This window comes from Lissotriton vulgaris, chromosome 3_1 (genome assembly GCF_964263255.1).
Source record: "Lissotriton vulgaris chromosome 3_1, aLisVul1.2, whole genome shotgun sequence".
Lineage (NCBI taxonomy): Eukaryota > Metazoa > Chordata > Amphibia > Caudata > Salamandridae > Lissotriton > Lissotriton vulgaris.
In genome coordinates, this window is record NC_141689.1 from 2,055,370,403 (window position 1) to 2,055,398,184 (window position 27,782).

General features: G+C 41.8%; 1 protein-coding gene across 5 annotated transcripts in view; it reads left to right on the forward strand.

The window, feature by feature from the left end:
* The window catches only part of MTUS1 (microtubule associated scaffold protein 1), a 1,045,260-nt gene that overhangs the window by 958,724 nt on the left and 58,754 nt on the right, over window positions 1-27,782 (forward strand). For all 5 annotated transcript variants that reach the window (XM_086962577.1, XM_086962579.1, XM_086962578.1 and 2 more), the window contains 2 exons: window positions 9,924-10,138; window positions 12,483-12,588. In XM_086962577.1, the coding sequence (XP_086818703.1) occupies window positions 9,924-10,138; window positions 12,483-12,588 (321 nt within the window). The remainder of the gene's footprint in view (window positions 1-9,923; window positions 10,139-12,482; window positions 12,589-27,782) is intronic.

Here is a 27,782-nt window from a genome sequence, read left to right on the forward strand (position 1 = left end):
TAATGTTCATAGACCTGAGGAATAGTTGGTGGTTAGTGGTTTCTTCTAGTATAATCACTTCTACTCACTGTGTTGCCCTAAAACCGTATTTGTTTAAAGAAATCGTGGCTCAACATGGCTTCAGATTATGGGCTTGAATTTGATTTATCTATGCATTATCTGTTGAAAGTCTTACCAAAGAGTCAAAAAGATGATACCAGCCAGCACTTAGGGGACTCTGACATGCAATATTTTTCTTTACAAAACTATTTTTTATTTTGCAGTGCTAGACAAACAAAACCATTATGGAATCACTGTATATTTTGTAAGATACTATATCAGTCATTACTGACATTACCTAGCTAGACCCTCCCTCTTCGAAAAAGCCCTCCCCTATACGAAGCATTTCCCAGTCACAGTCCTTATCAGCGACATTACTTTACTCATGTCCTGACGTGACCTCTGGACGGTCCCGATAGTCCCCCCACCCCCTCCCACCCGCTGCAAATTTTCTCCTTCTTGCATGGGCAGCCCGTACTTAAATTGATCTGGCGTTCTGCGGCCCTGCACCAGTTCATGTCCGATCTCCACTCCTTTCACACTCAGTGGTTCAGTCGCACCCCATCGACGAACATTATTCCTTTTTGCCTCTGACATACAGTATTGATTCTATTCCCAAGTCTAGTGGTCTTAATCATTATGCAGTAATCTTGACCCAAGTCATTTTAAGATTTATAGCACATGGGCTTAAGCCTTGCACTAGAGGTTTGCCTAACTGGTGACCCGTGCAGGTCAATGAGCCTTATTTGCCTTGAAATATTTGTACGACATTGTTAGCCACCACATTATGCATAAGCTCAGTTTTCTTCAGCAGCCAAAGTAATGTGTTCAGCTATAATCAAGAATGGGTTTGGGTTAATCCTTTGAACTGTGTTTTTCTGTTTGGTCCAAACAAAAGATTTGACATCCTCACTGAATTTACAGCTAATTGCACATGGCTGTGACCTTTCATCTCTGCTAATATTTGAGCATGACGTTCCATGTGTAGTATGGTCATGCGACTTCTCTGAAGATCATGCAGCTCCAAGTTAATGATGCATACTTGTCCAAACAGGGAGACATTCTGTTTGACCTGTTTTATAATATGTTCTCAGAAACCTATTACACCTACAGAGTGACTGCTGTTTTATGGGGAGTTAAGTTTTTATAAAGAAGTCATTTTTTTTTAATAACATTTTGCAGAATCCTCAGTAACAAAAAATTGTTATGTAGTTTCAGCCACTCTATTACAAGCTACATTTGAGAGAATGTATACCTCCTAACATGTCCCACTTTCTCTTACACTTCAGTGGCTAGAAATTGTTATCAATTACGTAAATTGGAAAAATAAATCTAATCAGATCAATGGATTTAACCATGACTATAAAAAAGTTTGATAAAAATAAAAAGAACTGCTAAAATAATTGTAAAACATGTGTACTGGCAAGTTAGCTTAAAACAGACTTACGGAGAATAAAAGTGATAAATATCTTGATTTTAGTCATTAAAATGGCAAACTTATTCTCTCAATCAAAAATTCTGGGTCAAAAGGAATTGACTACCAGGCGCTTCAACTAACCGCACCAAACCCCACAGGTGCTGTCTTATACTTAAATATTCTGCAGGAAGTACGTTAACGATTGATCAGAGTTCATATATCCAAAGGTAGCCCATTCCTAGTCCAAAAAACGAGATCTTTATTTGATTATTTTTTTACTGAGATTATTCTTCATGCATACATTAAATTAAACTCACAAGTTCTTAACAGGTACAGGTGGCCAACATGTTTTTCAGGCTCCACCCCCTCATCAAGGATGTTAATAATTAAGAACATACACTCTGAAAACGGTGTATTTAAAAACAATATAAATGAAAACATTTAATTTTTTCAGTTAATCTCACATATAACAAAAAGTACCAACAATTTGAACAATTCTCCTTTACTTTAAAACATAAGCATTCATTTCCCAATATTCAATAACAATTGAGTTTCTCCTCACACATTATATAAGTATTGCTCATTTACATATCTACATCTTATCCAATCACCGAAGTTATTGTGAAACACTAACCCTAACTCCTCATATATGTCCTAAATCGATTTCCTGTTAATCTTTTAAGAGTCAGAATAGAAAAAGGCATTTGTTATTAAACAACTCCGTTATTGTCATTCAAGACATCATATATTCGCCCTCATCAAGCAATCTGGGCCACACATCGTCGAAAATTCAATTGAATCAACAATCACCCGATCAAAAGTTCCTCTAGATTAGTGCTTGAAATGGAAAAATAGAAGTGCATGTATCCTGTAACAGAGTACCTGCTTGTTTTTGAGAAGTGCTGGTACTCTCGAATTAAATGTATCACTTCACTTTTGAGAAGTGCAGGTACTCTCCCTCTCAAAAACAAAAAGTGCCGGTACTCCATACCAGACAATACCAGCCCTCCATACCGGACAGTACCGGCCCATTTAAAGCTCTGCTCTAGATGGTTTGAGTATTTACTAAAATAAGTCCTGCAAATACTTTCTTCCGAAGTTCCATCACCCCCTGTGTCTCAAAAAACTAATAAATAAGGGAACTATAAACCTCCACTTTCAAATAGAATAGATTGGAAATATTGCGGGTCCTTGAGGCAAGTGTGGTTGAGCAGGTTGTAAGTTACATAGTGCATGGTTTAAAAAACAACAATGGTTTACAAAATAACAAAGCTTGGGGTGCAAATATAACTCCATATTAAGTAAGGTAAGGCCTGACGTGGGCTGCAGAGGTATGTTTAGAGGTAAGGTTGGTTGTGGCTTAAAGCCAAAGCCTGTTCCAAATAATTTGAGTCAGTCGAAAACAGCTTAGCCACAAGTAGATATTTGGGCTTATGCTCATTTTAAATAGTTGTGATAAAGTGGTATTTACAAATTCTGTGTAGTGAGGATGGTTATAAGGTGTAGCTATTTATTTTCAGAACTTTGGTCAAGATTTTGTGGCTTTGTAGATTGCTGAATAATGTAGTATTTACCTGTGTCCCACTTAAAGATGTGTGTTTTTCACGATGGCGTTGTAAGCATGTCTCGGCCCATCTCAGGGATGTGTGCAGTGTATTTTACCAAAGTAGGGAGTGTTGTATGTAGGGCTCGGCAGAATGTGCCCTTTCAGTGGTAAAGGCAGTCAGTAAACAAAAATAATATTTGTATGTGTTCCCCTCGTCCTAATGAAGCTTGGAGTTTTTAGGTTTCATGAGCTTCAGTAATATAACTGAGTCAAGTGAGTCTTAAGAACTTTCCTTGAATCTCTCTCACTTGCTTGACCTTCTCACCTTCATCGACAGGAATTTCCTAAGGGTGGCACCTTCAACCTTAAGCATCTTTCTTCCATGTTTTTTCAAGTTTCGTGTGGTAGAGTCCTTAGAAGCCTCTCTGGCTGATAGGAAGTGAGCAGGTTGATGGAGATAAGGTGTAATAACCACCTTACACAGTAGGCACAATTGCCTGCACTGATTCTGCTTCTTTCCTGGCACTCAATCCAGTTCTCTCCTTTTCTCAGATACCGCATTGCCTTTTCTTATCTGGTGTTCGCTATTGCGTCTTGCATTCAGTAGCTGTTACTGTTCGCTTTAATATTCATCCTTAGGCCGCGTCTTTGATGATGTTTTGTGTGTTGGGGTCTTAGCATGAATCTTATGGCAATTCGTGTTTGGTGTTGTAATTTTAACCTTGCATCTGGGGATTGCTGCTGTAGCATGCAGTTTACGATTAAGGTTTTATGTTGGAGTGTGCTTAGAAACATCGTATGTGTTTACTGTTAAACCGTGCACAATTATGGTTGTCCGCACTTCCTGTTGTAGCTCGCATTAAGACATTGTGATTACAGGTTTAGTATAAACGATGAGGTTGTTTGTTTCTCACTTTTTTCAGTTTGCATCCGGTGGATGTTGACTGCTGTTCTAGCATGGATCATGGGTTGTTTGCTTTTGCTACTGATGTAGCATGCATGCTAAGGTCCCTAGCATCCAGTTCCTTATTGCATTGTCTTGGATTGACTGTTCGGTGTCAGGAAGGGGTCATCTTGATGTTACAACAGCAGTGCCTACAGAGGTGTGTGATTAGGAACCATCAAAAAAGCTGACTGGTGGCTGGATCAGTGCACTGGTTTCCTTGAAAACTCTTCACTGGTGGAAAAATGTTGTTGCTTTAACATCCTTTGTTTGTATTTGAAGCCGTTTGTAGTCGACTGAAGCTGATCGAAACCACCAGCTCTTTAAGCACACTGCTAGGAAATACTGGAGCAGGTAGGTCGGTGCCAGCATCATCCTGTTATTGATATTGAGTTAGAGAAAATAGCCATTGTGTGGTGAACTCTAATCTCACCAGGGCGGCTTAAAATGCTTTTAGCTTTCAAGGCGCCTATTCCCTCTCCACCTCTTAATGAAGATTGGCCCTAGGGCTTTACAGTGAAGCCACAAACATTACAAGCACATCTCTTGTGCTGGAGAGGCCTGCCTGCTGTTTGTGCATGGCAGAAAGAACAACAAAGAAGAGTGCAGGCGCTGCGGCTTTCTTGACCAATGGAGGAAGGGCTGCAGCCTTTTACTACTCTCCTTACTACATATTGTGTGACGCCGAGCGCGCCTAATGTGTCCCGGTAAAGTCTGCACCATAGACCCATTTGTGCGAGATTTTGCATCAGATACAGGCATACTATATGATTATCATCGGCTTACTGTTTGTTTTGGCATCATCTCTTCTGTTTACTGTTGGTCTGTCTACCCTTCATCTACCTGGTATCTACTTACAGTCGGTCTGCGGCAGGTCTTCCTTTGATTTTTCAGCAGTGCACGCTAGCATTCCATTACCATGCTGTGCTACCGCATTCCTTACTGTGACCGGGTACCCTGCCATTTCTAAATGGCACCCGTCCCTTTGCATCTTCAAGATGCCAAAACCCTTGGCCACACTCCTTTTTCCTTGTCCATGGACTCTCTGGTATCAAATATTTATCATATTGTTTATTAACTGTATTTCTACGGCGCTCATTCAAGCCTCTGGGGCGTCTTATGGTTTTACAAAGTCTACAGTGTAATTGCTGCTACCAAATAATTGTTACCTAATGGACTGGAAAAAAAGTGAGACTGAATTTGTCTGCCCTAATTCCTATGTTCTCTTTAAATTGAGCCCAAATGTCTGCTGGAAGTGCATTTGCATACAGGTCTCTGAAATAAGCACGCATGACACGAGATAACAGTATTTTTCGAAATGCATATTATGCAAGTTACCGTTGTCCAGAATAAAATGAACAATTTAAAAAAAAGAGCATTTTCTTAGCATTAATTGCAGAAATCGGCATTAAGAAAGCCAGTAGGTCTTCACTTACGCACAAGTATTTGTCTTTGTCAATGCCTTTTAGACATGCAGTATTGCAGGGAGGCTTCTGTACTGCATGGCTGAGAGTTACGAACAAATGTGCTATAACACGGCTAGTCCTGGCTGCGTCATAGCTTTTTGTTCTAGAGCCCAGGAGGGGTGGTCAACAACCACGCTGGATGGATGGTGCAAGCAACAACAGTGCAGAGGGGCTGGGCAAGCAACAACCATGCAAAAGGGATAGAGCAGGCAACAACAATGTGGGATAGGGCAGGAGGGACGAGCAAGTGACAAAAACGTGGGAAGGACAGGACAAGCAACCACAATGCGGGAGGGATGGGGGAAAGCAGCGCAGAAGAAGGGTGGTAGGCCCAGTGGACGCAATGATGTGGGATGGACAGGGAAAGCAACAAAAAAGCAAGAGGGATGGAGCAAACAAATAGATGAGAGGAGAGTGGGAGGGATGGGGAAAGCAGCAATGCAGGATGGACGGGGCAAACAGGCAACGCAGGCGGGGTAGGAGGGACTGGGCAAGCAACAATGCAAGAGTGGGTGGCAGCGACAGAGCAAGCTGGCAACAGTGCAGGAGCGGGGTTGAGTGGGATGGAACAACTAAGGAACAATGCAACAGGGTGGGTAGAACTGGACAAGCAAGCAGCAATGTGGGAAGGGGGTAGGTGGAACGAAGTGAACAAGCAGCAACATAGGGGGGGGGCCAGCAACAATGTGGAGCAGGTTGGTGTGAAGGTGGCTTGCATACACAAACACTCTTACAGAGGTCCGCCACTTAAAGAAACAAGTAGCTCTGAAAATGGCAGCTGTGGAAGGAGACTGGCAAGGAAGAGTAGTACTCAGGCCATGCTCAGGAGAGAGGCACAAGCACATGAAGTAGTGAAACTGGCAGGCACTGACTAGAGCAAAGCAAGATAGTGAGTGACAATGAAGTCAACCACTGGTAAACAATGGACAAGCTCTGAGCCCCATTTAAGTAAACAAAAAAGTGACGCACATGCTCTTTTTTTTCTGGTGAGACCTGAAAATGCATGGTAGGTGCCAGCCTGCAGCGTCTCAATCCACTTGTTCTTCTAGTACTTTGTCCCTTTTAGTACATTTACAAAGAAGCATTATTACCTTTTTGACCAAACGTCCCTTGCTGTGAAGTTTTGAAGGGAAGAGGCTCAGCTTCTGCTGCCTGTTTATCATATTCCTTTGATGCAGAACATTGTCTATACAAGTATGAAAAAATATTCTTGAAGCAGATGTTATCGTTTTATAATATGACATGGGACTTAAGGGAGTTTGGGGTGGTACCCCTTAACCTGAATTGACAAAATGTCTTTCTCAAGCTACTTAGCATAAAGAAGCACCCAATTATTTTTTTAATTTGCATTTCATTCTCATAAGAATTCTGTAATTCATGAACAAACCAGACTCTAATTTCCATGATTATATTGCACTTAGTTGGACAAAAAAAATAATTTGACAGCAAATTTGCCGGGTAAATATTCTGCATGCTATCTTGTTAATTAACTCCACTGTCTGGGGCTATATAAAATCAGTTTCCAGCCTTCTGGAGTTTAGCGCATAAATAAAAACCTTTACTTTATTTTCCCCAGTGTAAGTTCTGGTCTATGATGCACGTTTACAGGGAAATGGTGCCACAGTGCCTGGAACTGCAACCCCAGCGTCTGGTAACTCAATAAGAAATCAACTATAGAAGTGTAAACATTACCACTTAAGCCATGGATTTATTTGGTATATCAGAACTCCAAGCAACCTCTTTTTTGTTAGTGCTCAGTCAGAATTATTGCAAACTTTTTTTTTTTAGCACAGTAATGTTAAAAACACACCGATAAACAATTTAAAAAGCATACCACCTCATCGTTTGAAACATCTGCATGTTATATTTCATTGTAAAAATAAGTTTACCCTTCTTCCAGTACAACCTCAAGCCTATGCGCATTCAAGAGCAATACGTTTCTCAGTTTCCTTTTAGTACAACATGTACATGCATTGCTCCTAGCTCTAGAACGTTATGCATGGCATTACTATGATCGTGGAATAATTGAAAATGTTTCTGTAATCACCTTATTTTTTTAAAAAATCCACTAAGCTGTTGGAGGCCGCCAGAAGTTTGTAATCTTTCCTTCATCGGCATACAGCTGTTGGGCTGGCAGGTCCTCTTCTGGCAGCTGTCTTATGTAAGCATCCTAAGAAAACGGCACTTTATAGATTGACATGTGCGTGTGATAGGACTGCAAACTCCAGTTGTTTTTTTATTAATCACAGACCCTCGTGCCTTGGAATAATTGGTTTTGAAGGCCTCTCAAATTCATTACTAAACTCACGCCTTTGAGATTGGTTTCCTTTGTAAGGAGAGCTTAGACCGCTCTGATAATGTCACTAAAGTATCAGTGAGCCTAATATATTTCTAATAAATTATATTTGAGGCGAAAGTAATTGAAGATTTTAAAGAGTAATGCCTGCATTTTGTTGCGAAATTGTTCGTTATGAATTGGACAGCAGCTAGTCTGTCTCTAAGATGGTCGCTTTAAATCTTTGGAATGGCCGAGGTGGAGGTATTTGACCCTGCTTGTCATACAGGTTGATGAGTGAGCTCCTTTTAAAGATGCTCCAGAGGACATCTGCTTAAGATGTATGTGTTCGGGTCGGAGGCCGCTGACAAAATATACCTTGAATGTTGCAGCCATTTGGATTAATTATCTGCTTTGGCAGCTTTTCTGGCTCGGCTGTATTTTACCTTATGCATTTTCAAACCTTCCCAAATCTTCCCTACTTCTTGATCCCTGAGAAGTTAGATGTAGCCATATCACCCTAGAGAACACGCCTACCCAGTGAAAGCTTTGGTCAAACCCAGTTGAATATTACTAGTGGTGCTTAATTATTGATTGTAACGAGGAAAGTGTTGAATACTGTTGTATTAGTTACTGTTTGATTCCTTTATGGTTTCTGGCTAGGTAGTGCCTGCAGTAGCTATCTCACCTGTTCTCGTCCTCAAACTGAACTAAGACACCAGAGGGTTGCGTGTCTTCGATCTTTGTTGTCTGTCTAATATCAGAACTTCATAGAAATCTTCTCAGAGGAGCTTGACTTTATCTCTTCATTCATACACTCTGACCAGTTTGCTGTATGGGACACCTACCATGAACGTTCCAAGATCGGCAGCTGTCCTCATGCACTTGGCCAAAAGCACCCACTGTCTGTCAAAAAGTTCCATCCTAGGAAGATGCATTAATATCACCAGAGTGGCTTGTATCAGTGAACAGCTTGTCCAAAAGAGATTCGGATTTAAACTTAAATTAGCCTCAAAAGCCCTTATAAAATGTGTTCCACCATGGCAGTTATGGTCAAAAGTGAATCAACTTCGGGCACGCAGATTATCCATTCCTCCCCCTCATCCAACTAATTGCCAATCCGATGACACATCCAACGAAAACACATTAGGAAATGTAAAATCAGTTATATTACAAAGGTACGTTTTGACTAAACTACTTTGATATTCCTAAAGGTAATTGATGTGTGAGGAAATCAAGAATGGGTGAAATCACTTAATATTTTCCTGAAAAATGTCATTAAAATGGCACTTCAGCTTCTAGGAACAAATGTGTTTTGCTGGGATCTAATGTGACTTTTTCATGTAAGCATGAACTTCAGTTAAACAAGTCTAGCACATACCAACAGGAGATTGGTTTGAGAAGAACATGTGTCATGGGTGAAATATTGTCTGTGAATGAGTCTGGCAGGCAAAAATGACAAATCTTTTCTGAAAGCAACATTTAAGGAATTTCGTGTAAAGTTAAAGCGCGAAATACACCAGCATAATAAAAACCAGACCTATAGGAAATGCAGTAACTCTTGTAATCAGTTTCAGTAAAAGTCTTTCAAAGTAGAAAGGCTTCATCTGCATACGCTACAGCATTGTACACCGTGTTTGGACAATCATGTTCTGTGAACCAGAGCTTACTTTCACATGAAAAATAGACACACTTTTCAGTGTTGATCCATGCAGTGAAGCTGAATACCTGGCGAATAATAAACCCTGGGCAGTGCCTCAAGTACACGATTGTGCCTCTTGCCTCCTTCACATACACTGCTGTAAACCTTCCACGTGTTGCTTCGGGTTGCGTGGCGTGGATCCGCAGTGGCTTTGTGAACAGGAAGTCGGCTTTGAACACATCAAGAGATGTACGGCTGCCGTGCGCAAATCAAGCTTTTTGTCAAAGTGCTTAATTAGCTGTGGATATCAGTGTAAAGATGTATTTTTTTTAGGCAGTGTGAACTTTGTTTTAGGCAGTGTAAATACATTTTTTAGGCAGTGTAATTTTTTTTGCTCTTTTTTTTTTTAAAAGGATATTCTGCTATGGGGAAATTTATGAGAAGTTTACTTTTACCTACTAATAAATGTCTGAAATTGCATTCTTGAATTAATGCCTCTTTTGATGCATGTTTGTTTAACCGCTGTGGTGGCTCGTTTGGGTACTTTGTTTATAAGATGTCCCTTCTAAATGTCCTCTTTGATCCCCTCTTCCAGTAACAAGCTCCTACACCTGCGAGAAGCTAGAGAAAGAGAAGAATGAACTACAAGCCGCCTATGAAGGCATCCTTGAGAAACTGAAGGAGCAGCACCGGCTGGAGCTTGAGGACCGAGAGGAGAAGCTTAAAGACTATTACACCGAGGAGTTTCAGAAGCTGCAGAACCTCTTTGTGCAAGAAGCTGAGAAATATAAGGCAGAGCTACAAGGAAAGGTCTGTAATTGTAGAAAGAATACTCTACGTAAATGGCTAGACTGTTGTCCCCACAAATGCAAGGTCATATTGTGCCCATGAAGCAGGTGTCTCTACAGTTGTTGTGAGAGTGTGTTACATAGACCTGAATTTAGAGAGAGAGGGAGACCGAGATAGCAGAGGCTTGGCGGACTGATGAAGACCGATTGAGAAAGAGACAGGAAGAGATAGAGATAAATAGACACAGAAAGATAGGGACGGACAGATAGAAAGATATTGTTGTGTTGACAGTGGTGGGCAGATTCGTTGGTAAATTAATACAAGTGAGTAAAGGAAGATACATACACAGAGAGGAGGGCTTTGGGGAGACAGATGAACAGATAGAGGAACAGACAACAAGCATTGGTAAAGACCGCCTGCCTAACTTTTGTCACCATTTTGCTTTGCCAGTGGTTTTTAGCCACGCTGCACAGCAACACATATTCTGTGTAGTATGGTTGAAGGTTGAAAAACAACAAAAAAAATAATTTGAGGCTGCTTCCTGTGTAATTATTTAGGCATACTCACTACAAATGTGCGTGCCCAACAAAGGATGATGTATCTTTTTTTCTTCTTTTAAGGTATCGATCCGATTTGGGTCTGTAGCTAAAAATAAAATAAAAGCATTTTGTGTTTTTTAAAAGCAAGGAGTAGAAGCAACGTGCTTTCGAGTGGGTAACATGAAAGCAACTTGGTTGGTGGAAGGAGGCCGTGAAAGCTACATGGGGGAAGAGCAGAGGGAAGTGGAAGAAATGCAGAATGGGGAAGCAACACAGTGAGGGTGGTAGGGGTTGAAGCAACACTGGTGAGGGGTAAAGCAACACTGAGGGCGTGGGTGGCTGGAAGCAACAGTGGAGAGAGTGGAGAGCAGGGCAAGCAACACTGAGGGAGCGGAGAAGCAATTGGGAGAAGCACACATGAAGCACAACAGGGAGGGGAAAGGAGAAGCACATGAGGCGACAAAGCAACACGTAGTGCAGGGGGAGAGAACTGCATGAGGGAGGCAGCTCAAAACCACATGTACTGACGAAGTGCTTAACACCAAAGAAAAAAGCGGTTCTGGAAAAGCAATAGGAGGATACAGATACAAGCCAACCAGTAGATGATAAAAAGGCAATGCTCCACGGAGATCGAAAGAAGAGTTGCTAGCTGGAACCTAGATAAGCATGTAAATGAGTGACCGGTAAGCTCCTGTGGCAGGCTCCAAGCCCATCACTGTCCTTGGTAGACCACGATGCATCCTGCAGCAGGCAGCCCATGTGCTGTCTAGTGGTCTCAGCCTAAAAATGGATCTATGGAAATAGATTGATTGGAAAGGTAGAGGGAGAAAGATACATTGGCTTGATGTCGATTGGTAGATGATAGGTATATGTGTAAATAAATAGAAAGGTACATAGACACACAGCAGATAGCTGAATGTAAACGGATAGATAGGTTGGTGGAAGGAAGAAAAAGGTAGATTAAGCTTAGGGTGTCCCTTTTCGTTCTTTCTATGCCTAATTTGTCTACATCCTGTATGTTCCCGTGTTTTTCGCACCACCTGTCCATTTTCGTCTCTCTATTGCGGTTTCTCTCCCCGTTTCTTTCTTCCCATTTCACCTTCGTTCTCTCCACCTTTCTTTGTCTCTATCCTTCTAGATCTCCCGCTTTCATTGTCACTGTTCATGTATTTCTGTCTGTTTGTTGGTGCCTTTCTGTCTCCTCCACCCTTTGTCTCTTCTTGTCTTTCTGTCTGTCCCAGTCTCTTTTTTGACTTCTCCAAGGCTTTGCTCTCCCCTGTCTCTTCCTTTCTCTGTCATTCTTTGTCCCTCCCTCCCTGTATTTATTTCACTCCACTTTCCCCTACCTGCGCCTTGCATAGGTCTGTGTCCTTCTTTCTAACCTTGTAATTGTTCTTCCTCCCTGTGGGTTTCTTCTCATTTCTGCCTTTCGCTGAATTTGTATCTCCTTATCTTTGTTTTTCTTGGCTTCTCTCTTCCTTTCTCCTTGTCTTTCTTCCCTTGTCTGCCTGTCCTTGTTTCTGAGTGTTGTGTGCTGCGTGCTTTATTTTAGTATTGCAGTCCAATTGAAAAACTTTGGCCGTGAACAACTTTGGCTGGACAGGAGATTTATTTTGGTGGCTTTTTTTAAGCTGCATTTATGGCAACATTAGTCACTTAAATACCAAAAATTTGTTTTGCTTTACATTTGCAGTTTTACCTGTTAACAATACTGTAACTTGCAGTACTTGAAAATGTGTTTGTTTATGATTGGTGGCAGACTGGCAGTCGTTGCTTGCACAGATTTGTGCTGCTCTAATGGAATGTTGCTGCTTGTTGTTTTGTAGGTCGACGATCTTAATGCTACCCATGAAATCTTTCGACTGGAAATCGAGAACACTCAATTTGATGCAATAAAGCAACTCCAGGAACAATACGAACAGTCTTTTTCAGGTAATGGTAGTGATGCATGCCTTTTATCCAGGAGCTTGCTGTTATAGTGTTTAACAGTGCAACAGCACATGCTTTGTAGGTTTACAGCACCACACAATGTCAGACCCGCCAACCTTGAAACAATGTTCACCTTATGAGCCGAGGGTGGGGAGAGAGAGGTCTTGGAAGGTGCCTGAGCAGCAGTGGCTGGACCTTGGGGGAGAGAATGGAGCAGAGTGGGGTTGAGCGACTCCTCGGTACACCTCTGAAGTAGACAGTGGTGCATTTTCTCATACTGTACAAGAAAGCTACTATAGAATTACAGATGGGTTGCTGTCACTAACATGATTGTTTTCCATCCAGGGGTTCAAAGTGACATCATAAAGTACAGTCGATCCCAAGTTATCTATAGCAGAAACCATGTTATTCACAGTTAGTCTAGCTAGAACTTTGTTAGCGCAAACATGAGCACCTCTCCCCTTAACTGATGCCAAGGATTACTTGTGCTGGGAAACTGGGGTCATGTGGTGCACAACACGACCTTCTCAAGTATTGGGTATCTTTCATAGATTCACAGGCTTGAATCATTCCCCGTCGTCGAAGTGGGAGTCAAACGGTATCATAGTAAGCAGTATGTATCAATATAATGGACTGTAAAGGGAATGCAGGGTTCAGCTTAATAGCATATCTGTGTCCTTTAAAAAAAAAAAAAAAAAAAAAACGATCAAAGTTGAACAATGACCAATCAGGCAACAGTACCCTTAGAACACTCCCAACAGTGGCATCTTTGTTCGACTGTGCCACCACCGTCAACTGCATTGGCTCCAGTACCACCGTCAACAACTAACTCGTCAACGACGCAGCCTAGTCGTCGATGAAGTTCAAACAGAAGAAACCACCAATGTTTTTGCCCACGCCGTCAACACTACCTTTGACTACCTCCTCAGAGAATGTAGCCATCTCCAGAAAGTATTCACCCCGAATACAGATCTGGTAAAGCCTCCCCACTACAACCAAGCCACTTGTTGAACCTTCAAGAATCAGAGGACGACAATCAAGCAATGTTTGGTGCAGTCCACAACCCTCGGAGTTGTGCGTCAAATATCAAGATGAAGAGGATTAATATGAACCGTCTATCTCAACAGCAGTTGCGCTACCAATATCATAAGGTAGGCAAAGTGCGCATTTAATGAGTTAGAACAGTGATTCTCAACCTGTGGTCATGTGACCCTTGGGAGTCCATGACACCACTCACGGGGTCTGTGACTGCTTAGAAAATTAAATGACAAATTAATAAAGTATATATGTAAATTAAGAAGCAAAATGTAACATTGAATATTTGAAAGCATTCTGTAAGGGTGAAGGAATTTGTCAATGGAGGCTGGAAATTAAGTTGGTGTCCTCAAATTCATTCATGGGAGCAGTGCAAGTGCATCAGACAGGAAACAGTGTGGACAACAGGTGACCTTAAATGAATTTAGTAAAGTCCCACCTTTCTAATTAAAAATTTAAAAAATCTTATAATTGTGAATTAAATAGTTAATCATTTGTGTATTTGTTTGATGAGTGCTTGTTTCTGTATATTTGTGTTTTGTTTTGAGGTTCAGATCATAATTGCTAAGGCAGGTATCCCCGACTTCAAGTCATGACTCAGTGGGCTTCCACGGATTCCAATAAGGATTCAGTGGGGAACCACTGAAGTCAAATTATTCAGAACCACTAATTTAGACTGACTTCGCGTATCTAAGATTTCTGGAGAAAAAAGTATTGCCTGCAGCATGGACGCTTGATGCTCAGTGTGGGTGCGTGTGCATGGTTTGCTGCCACTGTGGGCAGCCTCGCTTTGTAAGTTGCAGCAGTAGATATCATGCAATTGGTAAAGGTTTTGTTATGGGACTTTGAAGTGGATTAATATTGGTGTATTATACATTTTTTTGCAGCTCCTTTGATTTGTAGCTAGGTGCACTCCACATCTCTGGCGCACATGCACATTCACATAAATGTAATATGATTTCTTAAGGATTATATGATGCATGTCTAAGGCTTGCTAAGTTGTTTACCTTTTACAGAATGGGAGTACACCACAATACACTGATCATATGCTGAAAGGGATGCAATACATTCCACATGACAAAGCTCTTGGAAGAAATTGCTGCTATTCAAGTTTTGTTGCATATCTTCCACCCTAGCACAGAAATGTCTCATTGATGCTCACTGATACCATAGTTCACATTCCAACAAAAAATATCGTTCAAACTTTAGGAACATGTTTGGTGACTTAGTTGAGCAAGAGTGAAACATTGTATTAATCTTATTAATTTTATTTTTAAAGCCAATGCCACACAGTTTTACAGGTATTTCCAAACATGAAAGCTAATAACACCAGTAAAATCAATGGTAACAATATGTAAAAATCCTATGTTGAAAAAATGGGGTTGTTGCATGGAGTTTCAGACTTTGAGTCTTTCATGTGTAGCTGGATTTATAAATAGTGAACCTTAACCCATTGCGTGCGCGCATTGGCCAACGGCCGTCGTGAGCACTACCTGGGTAGTGCTGCGCACGTCCGTTGGCCGACGCAGCTCCGCCCACGTAAAATTCCCACACGTGGCGGAATTCACGCCGTCGTTAAGGAGTTAAATCTAAAGCACATCCATGAAGAAATAAATGGCTAGATGGTACAGAAGCACACAGCATTCCAGCTGAAGGATGGACAAATGTGGTCTGATGAATGATCATGGTGCCTTAACGTAGAAACATTTGAATTATGCCCTTGTTGAAACTCCAAACCCACCCACAAAGAAGTTCTTATATCAGAAAGTGGCAACATAAAATGCGGTGATGGCCAGTCGTTTCACCTATCCATGTGTATGTAGAGGATATCATCACCCACAGAGCATTTGCTAACGAAACATATCTTCATACTCTTTTGTGTGTTTTTGTGCAATGAACACAAGATCTCCCGGTCCTAACTAGTCCTTAAAAGAGCACTGTCCCATCTAAATCTTGCATGCAAGTCACTGAAGCTTCTGGCTAATATTGATGAGGTTAGTTTAGATTCCTACTCTGACTAGATTCTCCAGCTTTGACTTGGATTACCCACACCCTTGACAAACAAATTAACTTTCAAATCCAAAAAACAATGTTTTTTGAGGAAGGGCAGGAAGAATACCTGTTGCTCCTTAGACCTTTGGTGTATAAAAAAGTTAACTCAAGAAGGCTTTGAGACTAAGAGGTGTTTGATTCAGTTGAAGAGCGATAAACTAGGAATTTGAAATGCAAAAGGAGTATCTTTTATGTCTAATACAAACAAGAAAGAATCTCACCAAAGGGTTTTTTTGAGATATTTTCAAATATCAAGCTTGCTGAGGCTGTCACATCTATTCCTGCCTCTCATAATCTTGACAGTTTTAAACTGTTAATATTTATAAGATGTGCTCACCCGCAGTCATGTTTTCCTTACACTTGAGGAAAAAGTGGGGTTAAATGCAACCCCCAGTGAACCAGAATTCACATCTACCTAGAAACAAATCCTTGGCATCTTAGATGAATTGACTTCACACCGCTGTCATACAGTGTCTGGCTAGAACCCCGTCGGTGCATAAACAGATTCTTATATCTTTAGACCCTGTATTTATTACAATTTACTCTGCTGCAAAATCTTAAACTAAAACGTGAGGAACTGAGTAACTTACTTTAAGATTCTAGTTTACAATAGTTCGGGAAATGAAACTGAAGTTACAAGGCAGCTCCAGTAGTTTTGTGGATTAACATGCTCAGCTAGTTATTAGAGAAATCCGGCCGCAAGTACAGCAACCATCACACAAGGAAAGCACAGGAATGTGCGATGAGAATTTGAAGGGATCCATGAAAGCCACTCCCTCTCCCTGGATTCACTTGGGTTTCTAGTTTTCAGGAATGCCTAGAGATAGATTTCCCTGGTAATCGGAGAATACAGACCCAAACATGTCCGCCATAACACTTGTCTCAGTAACAACTGATCATCGAGAATTCTCAACACATGGGTGAAAGCTTTGTTACTCTCCTCTAGAGCATGACCACACGTCACATAATTTTGATTGATTTTTTTTATCAGCTACGTGATAGTCCTCAAGGTAGCCTGCCACTAGGCCAAATGAACAGTACAGGTAGTGTTTTCGTTATTGTGGTTAATAATTCATCAACCCTCCATTATAGCAATGCTCCTGGGGCACAACATCACCCCCTCATGGTTCATAGTAAACTCATCAACTCTTCATTTCAGTGAGTTCTACTGGAACACTTTGAACTGCACCCTGGTGGGTTCTCTTTGTCACTGTCCTTATGAAGACCTTCTAATGATTTGATGAGGTTGAAATGATTTTTAGTTAAGCTCGGACAGGCTTCTGGCTCTTTTCATTGCTGTTCATAAATCTCAAATTGCCGAGTGGTGTCCATTCCCGCTACTTTGATTCCCAGTTGACTGTTTTTATTTGTGTATACGCTCTTCTCTATTTTTTCTCTTACATACCTGTGATCACTTAGGAACACAAAGTTTTTATTTACATTGGCTTTCATTTGTTATCAAATTTGCAGTACTTTGATAATTATTGAGACTATCGCTGGCTTTTTTTTTTGCCATTTGTATATAATGTGTGCTAGCTTACACTGTTGACCGTTAATTGGATATATTGGTGTAAAATATTAAATCATTGTATGTGTTCTGATCACCCAAGAATGTTCAGTGGCATACTCGGTTGTTCTTATTATACTTAGCACTTTCCTGACGGTGGCACCCGAGTGTGACAGCCAGCAGATGCCATGAGAAAGCCATACACATGCGCGCACACACATGCTTTTTTCTTACCTTGATCCCTACAACCAATCCCAGGAACTTATTGGCCTGGTCATACAGTTAAACCTTATCAGCACCACTGCTACTTCTTGTGCACAACAGGAGCTATGTTACTTTCCAAAACAGCTGCATCACCGTCTCCACACTCTGCAAACTGCTGTGGGAGTAGAGTGTGAGGTGGGGTGTAGCCATGACAGTCTTTCTTTTGCCTTGGGAGGGCCGATTGGGGGGGTGTTTCCCTCGATTTACCACTCATGGGGGAGGCAGTGAGCACCACTATGCAACCAGAATGGCATTCTGATGATGATAAAGCGGTGCAGCAAGCCATATGTAGATTGAGCCCCTCCCACCACCACCCCATGGGCTAAGACAGTCTTGTTTTGTCCTCCCAAAGTGGATGGCTAGTGTCATTATAATGCCTAAGAAAATGTAAGTGTCAATTCAGAAAGGGTAGCCAGGGGGATGCCCTGAACAAATAATTGAGCGATTTCCATTGGGTGGATCCCTCCTCCAGGAGTGCCTTCCTGTTTTGATTCCTGAGCCAGGATCCAATAGAAAAATGTGCAGGTGGGAAGGGGAGAGGCCCGCCTTTCTTTTTGGTGCCTCTTCCATGGAGCTTGCTGACCTTGGGGCTCAGCTGTTACTCCAAACAATCAGTTTTGTTTTTGATGACATCAACATGCAAGGAAATATATATATATATATATATATATATATATATATATATATATATATATATATATATATATATATATATATATATATATATATATATATATATATATATATATATATTATATATATATATTATATATATATATTGATATTGTTTTTAATTGCCTTGTGTGCGGGGGAAATTCTTACCTTGTACCCTGAGGTGAGGATCTGAAGGGGGAAGCCCCAGAGTGCTTCCCAGCACCTGCTGCTATAATTTGCTCGAACCATCATTTGCTTTCTAGGAGCAAATGTGAGTGGAATGGCCAGCTGGTCCTTAGCATAGAGGTGGACGCATGGTAGAAAGCGGTCATTATATCTAAACCATTAGTCCTAAAGAGCGCAGATTTAGTGTAGTAGAGGTTGCCCCTCAAGAAACATTGCGAGTGGACTGCTGGCACTGTAGGAAGGTATGCCTTCTGTGCTCACTAAGGCCTCTGAAATAGTAAGGAGCTTGGTTAAGTAAATGGTACAATGAGAGTTGAATCCTTAATCGGGTTCACTGCCACAGCAGACGTATAGTATACCTAGTGTTTGCTTATAGTTTACCTTCCAGCCACAATCGCTCTTAGATACCTTTGTAATCATTAAACCAAACCTTTTGCAATAGCTCATTAAAGGCCATCCTCCAGTATCCCATGTTCACTGCTCGACAAACTCCCTACACTGTTCTTTGTTGTCAGTCAAAAGCATCGCACAGTTCAGGCCAGTCACTCTGAAAGTTCATATATATATGCATGGCTCGAGCCTCTCTGTCTCGGTCTCTGTCTCTCTCTCTCTCTCTCTCTCTCTCCTCTGTCCTCTCTCCTCTCTCCTCTCTCCTCTCTCCTCTCTCCTCTCTTCTCTCTCCGTCTCCTCTCTCTCTCTCCCATGCCCTCTTTCTCACTCGCCCTCTGTCTTCCTGGGAACCCTCAGGACATGGATCTTTTGTACTCATTGAAGAGGACCACCATCCCCAGTCAAATCAGAACCACTCCCTCCCAGATTTGTATTGTAATTCATTTATATAGTGCTTACTACCCCTGACAAGACGTCAAAGCGCTTTTTCGGCGAGTAGCACGAGAGGCATGAAATTTCTAGCTGAAAGGTACATCACATTCATCCCCATGCTCTTCCAAGCCATACACATCCCTCCGTGCCCCCAACCCAGTCGTGTCTTCCAGTGATACTGTGTATATGTTGTCGGGCTTGTGTTCTTGCCTGATGCACAATACAAGTTGAAGTGTTCGTCATTTTTTATCCTGAGATTCGAATCTATTGATCTGAATGAGTTATGCAAAGAGTGCATCATATCCATGGGTTGGAAATAATGTAACCTGATCCACGTAGCTTCAGTAGATCTTCATGTTAACTTGATCTGAAAGGAGTCCATCACATACCGCCTAGTTTGCTGAACTCTTAAACTTTGTTGAAGCTTCAGTATATCAAAAATAAGAACAATCACACCATGAGAAAGCATTTTTTGCTCTTTTCCAAGCCGATCTGTTTTGATTTTGGCACGGGTAGAGCGCCAAACATTCATTTCAGATTGGTTTTGTGATCCCTCATTAACACTTCATCACGCACCTGATTTGCTCTGCAGTCTGCTTGCTGATGTTCTGTATGCTCTGGTGCTGCAGTATTTGTTGGTTACTATGCTTTCACTTCATGAGCGAGAGAACAAGTTCTCACATTATCGATATTAGAATATTCAGGGCACACCAGCTGTGCCCCTGGTTTACTTTGCCACATAGATTGTAATGTACTACTGCTCATTAGAAGGCGATCCCTGGCCCAGGTCTAGGAACATTCTTATTTCAAGGAAGGAATTGTACTGCTGCCAGACCATCACTCTCATATCAGCTGTTTTATATTTTAGGAGTACAGTTGTGGGATCTCCAGTAGAGTGGATGCGGCACGATTATCAACATCCAAGCATAATTGGACAATTTGTGCCCCCCTTTGGTTCACAGTCCTCATAAAGGTTGATCAGGCAATAGCCAAGTACCTTTGACATCGTCGCCAGTCGGTCTCTAGCTGAACGCTCTTGACATGTGATGAGTCCTCAAGAGATTACCTTTATTTTCAAGAGTAATTCTGTTGTAGTGCCATCAATATTTTGTGCTGTTAAGTGTAAAGTGCTAACCATAGCAAGAAGGTAGCAGTCATGAGTTCCAGGCTTTAGCTTGTTCTCCGTTATATATAAAGGGTTGACCCAACGGCACTGGGACCTGGGTAATTCAATATTACATATATAGGGGTCCCAGTTGGAACAAATTCTAGTATACAAAAGGAAACATTTTGGGAAAGAATCACATACTTAAAGACTGTATTTTCAGAGTGATGTTATTTAATTCACATCCTCTATTGTAGATTGGTTACATAAACATTCCTCCAAACAGTAAAATTATTCTTATTGCCCAAAGGAGGAGGGGCAAGGGAAAGAAGGACAGGAGAGGGGGTAGAGCAGTGAGGGTAGTGCGGGTATAGACAAGTTGCAAAAGAAATCATAAGTGGTCATTCATACATTTTGAAAATGATACCACAAAGGCATATTCGCATTGCCATTCAGGTAATTACTATATACATTCATATTCCTATACCAACACTTTGAACACAGCCAAAAAATGATCTGTTGTTAGTGGCTAGGTAATAGTGGTTGGTATGTCGACGTTTCAACCCCAATGTTGTAGGCTGATTCATGCCCTACTGCGGGGTCTTCATCAGGACCAGTGAGGACAGGGTGGTGGGGGATGTGGGCGGGCACCTAAAAGGCCACAGTGAGAGGCGTGGCCCCGTCTAGGACGTGTAGAGGGCCCGAAGGCTCCGGAAGTCAAGGAGAGCGTCAACCCGAGGGGACGGCCCTAGATGCCATCCTTCATCACGGTGATATAATCGAATAATGGTATCAGTGCTGTATTGACACACGAGCGCGGCGGTTTGTAACTTCTGCCGAAATCCGAGCACCAATCACAGATGTGTGGGCTGTGTCATTCTATGTGCACTTACGAGGTGGCATCTGGGGTCGTCCCCTCAGGTTGACGCTCTCCTTGACTTCCGGAGCCTTCGGGCCTTCTACACGTCCTAGACGGGGCCACGCCTCTCACTGTGGCCTTTTAGGTGCCCGCCCACATCCCCCACCACCCTGTCCTCACTGGTCCTGATGAAGACCCCGCAGTAGGGCATGAATCAGCCTACAACATTGGGGTCGAAACGTCGACATACCAACCACTATTACCTAGCCACTAACAACAGATCATTTGTTGGCTGTGTTCAATGTGTTGGTATAGGAATATGAATGTATATAGTAATTACCTGAATGGCAATGCGAATATGCCTTTGTGGTATCATTTTCAAAATGTATGAATGACCACTTATGATTTCTTTTGCAACTTGTCTAAACCCACACTACCCTCACTACTCTACCCCCTCTCCTGTCCTTCTTTCCCTTGCCCCTCCTCCTTTGGGCAATAAGAATAATTTTACTGTTTGGAGGAATGTTTATGTAACCAATCTACAATAGAGGATGTGAATTAAATAACATCACTCTAAAAAAACAGTCTTTAAGTATGTGATTCTTTCCTAAAATTTTTCCTTTTGGGTACTAGAATTTGTTCCAACTGGGACCCCTATATATGTAATATTAGCTTGTTCTCCAGCCTTTCTGGCCCTCTTAGTCACTGTAGACCACATTTTCCTCACCCTTGGCCTCTGAGCTGGAGAGTGAGCTAGTTATATCACCGTCCTGGTGATGCTGGGTAGATCATTAACATTCAATCCACTTTTTGGGTATCTAACTGTACCTGTGACATAGAGAAGCATGGTTGAATGAATGAATAAATATATAACATTTGTATTGCACACGCCTTTGGCCATGTGCTTCTTGATTGCCTGTGGCAAACTGCAGGAAGTGAAAGATGCTTAATCTGTAGATCATTTGAGCGTACGACTTTTGACCACAGAGTGGAGTTTAAGATGCTGTCGCTATAGCTGGATGTTCAGCACAGCACTATGGTGTCTGGGATCTTTGTGAGAAGCATCTGCCTCCCCTTCTCTACTTTTATTATTTTTATGCAGCATGGACTCTATTTCTGATAACTGGTAAAGGGCGAATTTGGTAGGATTGGCGTTTTTTCCATGCAATGTTTTCTATATCAAATACAGTATTTTATATCGGATACAATATTCCACTTGTGGCCAGTGTAGGTATAAGCGTCCTTGTGTAATGTCTTATTTGCAGAGCCCTAGTGGTAGTCTTACCCAAGCATTCTGGGCCTCCATTCTGCCCCTACATTGGGATCTTTGATTACAGGATTTCCTTTCTGACCTTTTCTGCTTATCCTTTCGCTTCTGGGTATCCTTTCCATACAGTCTTAGAAATATCACCCAAGTCTCAATAAAATGACTCATGCAGAGACTGTCTGGAGCTATTCTCTATCACCCTCCTCCTCTAATCCTCAAACAATTGTTTCTACTAACAGTCAATCACAGAATATAAAACTTTTATTACCCTTTCCAAGGTTAATTTAATTGTACGTCAGTTAGCTGTTTTCAAGACAAGCTTCACACATGGTCACTCTAGTGTCTACCCTCACACTCTTGAACACAGTCATGACATTCAGAAGCTACACTGGAGACTTCAACTTGCTAGCAAGTCAGCACTTGTTTTGAAATATTAGCACAAACGGAAATTTTACTTCAAAACTAGCACGAGCATTTCATTCCTTAGCAGTGCTCAGTCTTCCCGGGTCCTTGTTCAGCTGTTCTCAGGAGCTTGCCTGAGATTTCTGGCTACAATTTGTGTTCTACTAGCACGTCAGTGGAACAGGTGTGCTGCAAAAATTAAAAAATATATTGTGTTGGGTAATTTCTATTTTGACCTGTTTCTTGTTATCCCTGTGTGCAATGTGGAGCAACTTTGGTGGGTTGAGACTCTGTGTTTGTTCCCTGGAGTGAAATAAAGGGGCAGGGAGAAGACCATAGTGAGGTTGATTCCAGACTCCGAATCCTTGGCATTCGGCATGCAGGTGCCAGTCACGGGTATTCTGAACAAAGCTTGGGCTCCAGAACTTATTCTACAAATTAAGACCTTCTCTGGCTCACCTGGGAGTTTTTTTTTGTCTAAGGGTGTTTGTGGAGCACTACGTGGCTGTATTGGTGTAGATGGGATATTTCAATATATGGGCTCTAACCAATTTTGTCCATATTTGGCAGTCCTTCAAAGGGCCAGTGCAGTTTTAGACCTGGTTTTGTCAATTTTGATTACTCTAACTTGGTACACACGAGCTTTCTACAGGATCTGATTCTTGGCCTACAGAATGGAACAGACCCTCCTCTTGACCTTTCCAAAACACCAAGATCATGTTTTTGGTAATGTGCGAGTTCTCGATTGACCTCCAGATGGAGAGCATACATTTCGAATTTCCCTGCATAGTCCACCAAGCTTATCACTATATAAGTCCACTTTTTTCACAAAACAAATGTGTGCACCACACCTCAACATCTGTGAGATCTTGCACTGGTGGAACCTCAAATATCTGCTCTGGTCCACCTAGCTATGTAAACATTTTAACCTTTTGTCATCTGATCCAGGATAATACAAAGTTGAGAAAGGAACATTGGCTGTAATGATAAATAGCCTGTTACTTTGGTTTCTGTGCATGCGTGGTATCAACATTTGTGTACTCCCATTATTCAACACCACTAAACCTTATTCGTAGGCACACGTGCAGTAAATTAAGTAATCAAATTGTCACAATATGGGGGAGAACAGCATTGGGCAAGAATGACCTACAACTTCATAAGGCATTCACTATTAAAGAAAGTTGCATGCAATGTGTGTTCATTGCGATGGTGCTATACCTGGGCCATCAGAACTAGTCACTAGACCTTCATTCCTTGCCTGGGATAATATTCTCTACTCTGATCTGGAACGTATTTTCCTGTTCCTACCCCCTTTACCTAAACACAGCAATGCCCCTGCGCTATACAAGTGTATGAGATATTTGGAGAAATGACATATATATAGAAAGCACTTTCATTCAGTATGCAACCACACTTAGGAATTGTTTTTTGAGAATCCGTTACTCCAGGTTCAGGTACAACAGTTCCGAGAAAGAAAGAAAAAAGTTCCGTCCTTGATATTCAATCATGGGTTTATTGTTCCTTTGTGAATGCATTCGAGTTGTCGTATTTTGAACAACTTTCAATTTGTTTAGAACAGTCTCGCTTATAGAAGCAAGTAAAGCATTGCAATATTACAAGTGGCTGATGACCTAAGCTTGGACTAATGTTTTCCCTCACCTCATGCAGTAGGATGGGAAAGACTCTTCGTAGCAGACGCAACATATAAAAGCAGATGCCGCTGGTGAAGCCTACCTGTTCTTCCATAGTGAGAGCTTGGTCGAAGCAAACACCCATGTTTTTTTTACAGACAGTTTGGGAATTGGAGCTTGGCCAAGTTCAGAGGGTCACCAGTCGGATGTCCAAAGTTATTGCATCTTGCCTAACATCATATTTTCAGTTTTGTTGGCATTTAGCTGGAGACAATTCTGTTATCCATGTTGCAGTGGCTGTCATACCTGCTGAGAAACATGCTTTAGCATTGATCAAGTCCTGGTCAAGGGTAATAATTAGCTGTGTCATCAGTATATGTGGTTGGAAGCCACATTTTTAATAAGGTTGGCAGGGGGGTGGCACATAGATGTTAAAACATATAGGGCTCAATCAAGATCCCTGTGGCACCCCTTATTTACTTTCAAGGTGTGTGATTTATAGGATCCCAGATTGATAGTCTGGGTTTGATTGGTTAAGAAGTCTGTGAACCAAGCTAGTGCTGGCCGTGGATACCAGCCTCCTGAAGTCTTTGCAGCAATCTAGGATGAGAGACCGTATTGAATGCTGTCCAACAGCACAAGACATGAAGGAATGTTTTTATCTAAGGACAATCCGATTAGGGCAGTCACAACGACCAATGTAGTCTTAGTGCTATGCATGGGTCCAAAACCCGACTGAGACGGGTCCAACAACTTGTCAGATTCAACCTGTTCCATAAGTTGAATATTAATTTGGCCTTCCAACAGCTTACCTAATGATGGAGAGAAATGAGACGATAGTTGGTAAGCTCCGTGGGTAATAGATTGGTCTTGTTTTTGAATAGGGCTGACCAGTGTTGCTTTCCAGGCAGAAGGACATTTCCTGGTAGAGATGGATAGGTTGAATAATGAGCAAATAGCCGGGGAAGTTGAAAGGATAAAGATGCGACAATACAGGGTGGGAAAATGTCCGCCGGAGACCCCGATTGAGAATTTGCCAGTAGATTCAGGCTAGAGTCAGATGAGAGTGGCTTAAATTTGCTTAAGGTGGAACCATTGGAGTGTGGACCAGGAGCAGGGATTGAATTGGTCGCTGCCTATTTAGGGGGAGTTCTGATAAATTTAGTTGATTTTACCTTCAAAGTGATTTGCAAAGGAGTTAACAGAGAGCTTGCAATGGTACAATCTCCTGAGAACAGGCTTGAGGGTTTAAGGAGGAGTTCAGGACTTCAAAGAGCACTTTGGTAGAGTTGTCCGCCTGATTGATTGAAGTACATCAGAATTGGCCGAGGACTCACCATGGACGTTTTAATCACCCAACAGAGGATGATGTGTGGATGTGAAGACGTGGAGAGCAATGTATTCTGTAAGAAGCTGGCTAAAATCTTTTTTTGGCCCTGGAGGCTGATATACTAGGGTGCCCTTCCAGATTCTTTGGGAGAGGTTTCAACTCTAAAGACACACATCTCTGCCCAATCTGTGTGTAAAGTATCAATAAACAAGACTTTGATGATGTCGATAAAGATGGCAATTCCAACACCTGCCTTACCTTCTCTATCTAGTTTCAACAGCCAGTAAATGTCTGGGAGAGCTTGTGATACGGCTGGTGAGGTGGTAGAATTCAGTAAAGTTCGGTGAGGAAACCAATGTCAGGTGTAAGTGAAGATAGCAGGTCCCAGACGTCAAACAATGTTTAGAAAGAGACTTGATGTTACAAAGGAAGCCCATAATGTGGGAGGAGTTGGGGTAAGGCATTGGTGCAGGGGAATCTGTAAAGGAGATAGTACTCGAGGGAGCCAATGAGTTACGAGTTACTGGCGGCTGCAATAGAATCTGCTCCCCCAGTCGTAGGACACTCATAAGGACATTAAAATTTACATTTAATACTGATGACGGGCCCTTCTAACTGAGGTGGAAAAGCAGAATTGCATGAAGTATTTATGCCATCTGGATGTGGGCTGACAAGTGGAGAATCCTAACCTAAGATCTGTGTGTAAATGTCAGAGGGGCAGGGGTCAGACGGGCTTGCCTTTGGTGCGCCGTCCTTGCGTCCGTTGCATGTCCGCGCTAGCCTCATCTTTAATAGAGGAGCGGGGCAGACAACTAGACTGCTAACCCCTGCAACAGCAGGCAAACGGGAAGTGAGGTCACAACAGGCTTTCTCGCCAATCAAACGACACAAGTCACGGTGGACCAGAGAGGAGGTAAAAGGAACAGCATAAATATTAAGATAGTTCAAGTTAAAACAAATGCGGCAGTAATCATTCAGATTGTCCGTCCCCCCCACCCCCCACATACACTTAACAAGCATTTGCAATGCAATAGGTCTCGCATTAGGAAAGTTTGAGCCATTGGTATTGTAAATTACACATTTTTTTATTATGTGTTGGTTTTGAAAATAGCAAAATTATTAGCTTTGTCATTTACAATGCCAATAGTTTTAACTTTCCCAAATGTGACACCTATAGCATTTGTAATGCAATATGTGTTATATTTACGTGACTTATATGTATTGATATTACAAATAACAATGGCTTTTAATGTTTTTTAATAATAAATACTTAAATAAAAGTTATTGTAATTTATAATGGCAATAGCTTAAACTTTTGTAAATAACTTTTGTGAAGATTACGTTCAGTGTATTTTACTGTGACGAAAATCCAAGAACAGAAGTGAAATATTAACATCTTTTTGTGACATTTGTAATAAAGCTTGAAACATTGAGAGAACATATTTGAACCAGTTGTTGTTGAATGGTTGCACAGATCGATGCTGTGGTGGCACTGATTGACGTTGTGATGGCGACAAGTGATGCTGTAGCATTCAGTGATGCTGTGGTAGCGCATAGTGATGTTGTGGTGCCCCTGAGTGATGCTGTAGTGATGCGATAGATAGATAAAGGGAGGGCGATAGATAGAGGGAGGGCAGTAGATAGATAGAGTAAGGGCGATAGATAGAGTGAGGGCGATAGATAGAGTGAGGGCGATAGATAGAGTGAGGGCGATAGATAGAGTGAGGGCGATAGATAGAGTGAGGGCGATAGATAGAGTGAGGGCGATAGATAGAGTGAGGGCGATAGATAGAGTGAGGGCGATAGATAGAGTGAGGGCGATAGATAGATAGAGTGAGGGCGATAGATAGAGTGAGGGCGATAGATAGAGTGAGGGCGATAGATAGAGTGAGGGCGATAGATAGATAGAGTGAGGGCGATAGATAGATAGAGTGAGGGCGATAGATAGATAGAGTGAGGGCGATAGATAGATAGATAGATAGAGTGAGGGCGATAGATAGATAGATAGATAGAGTGAGGGCGATAGATAGAGTGAGGGCGATAGATAGAGTGAGGGCGATAGATAGAGTGAGGGCGATAGAGT